The 1100-nt window shown below is 68.3% G+C and overlaps 1 protein-coding gene across 1 annotated transcript in view; it reads left to right on the forward strand.

Moving 5' to 3' along the window:
- The window catches only part of CELSR1 (cadherin, EGF LAG seven-pass G-type receptor 1), a 109059-nt gene that overhangs the window by 55498 nt on the left and 52461 nt on the right, over positions 1-1100 (forward strand). Inside the window, exons 5-6 of the mRNA XM_014533162.1 lie at positions 4-129; positions 708-750. Coding sequence (XP_014388648.1) covers positions 4-129; positions 708-750 — 169 coding nt within the window. The remainder of the gene's footprint in view (positions 1-3; positions 130-707; positions 751-1100) is intronic.

Consider the following 1100-nt stretch of genomic DNA (forward strand, 5'->3'; position numbering starts at 1 on the left):
CCACTGCGTGTGCCCGCCCGGCGACTTCGAGAGGCCCTACTGCGAGGTGACCACCCGCAGCTTCCCGCCCCAGTCCTTCGTCACCTTCCGGGGCCTCCGGCAGCGCTTCCACTTCAGCGTCTCGCTCACGTGAGTGTGTCCCCGCGGGACGTGCTCCCCCCACAGGACGTGCCCCGCCCCCCGCAGGACGTATTCCCCTGCAGGACGTGTCCCCCACAGGACATACCCCCTCAACCCCCGCAGGACATGCCCCCGCGGGCCGTGTCCCCGCTCAGCATCCCTCTAGATAACACATCACCAGCTATGCATCGGGTGGACTCCGCGTGGCTCCCTGCTTTGCCGCCACGCGCCGGGGAACCGGGCTGCCCGCCCCCTTCCCTGGTTCCCTAACGGCCACACGGGATGCAGGCCCACTGTGAGCTGTGCTCCCTCGTGTGCTCCCCCGGAGGGTGTAGATCGGATGGGACGTGTACAAAGCTCTTTCCCACTTTAAAGGTTCCCGTCAGGTTTAACATTGCAGAGCAGAGTATTTGGTTGTTTGCGCCACTGTCGCCGGGCCCCCTGGGGGACACGGTCCTGGGGTAGGAACGCCGTGTCCTGTGGCCTCTGGGTGGGCACCCGGACCCGCTCTCCCTGGCTGCTGCCCTCCGGGCGTCCCAGGCTGGATGGAGCAGGGTCACCTCCTGGGAGTCCAATGGGCCCCATAGAACGCTGGTGCGAATCGTCAGCAAGCCAGGTCTGGGCCTCTGGGTGAGCGGCGGGGTGCGCCACCGTCACCCCGAAACCCAACAGAGCCAGGCATGTGGGCTGACTCCGGGACACGTGGGTGGCGTCCTGGGGGCCGGGACAGAGCTCATGCCCCTGAGGGCCACGCGGCTTGGGTGGTCAGTCCGCACAGCAGTGGGTGTAGGGTGCCTGCCAATGAGGGGTGCCTGGGCCGCAGGGTGAGTCAGGAATGTCCCTGGAGGCCCTCACCTCGGGCAGGAGAGACCCCGCCGTCCGTGCCAGGAGGAGGCGGCTCCCGACGGCGCAGACGGAGCTCAGAGGCGGCCAACGAGAGGCAGGTGGGCCGCACCGTCTGCCCCCCTGAGCCCGCGTCT

The sequence above is a fragment of the Myotis brandtii genome, unplaced genomic scaffold (genome assembly GCF_000412655.1).
Source record: "Myotis brandtii unplaced genomic scaffold, ASM41265v1 scaffold952, whole genome shotgun sequence".
NCBI classification, from domain to species: Eukaryota; Metazoa; Chordata; class Mammalia; order Chiroptera; family Vespertilionidae; genus Myotis; species Myotis brandtii.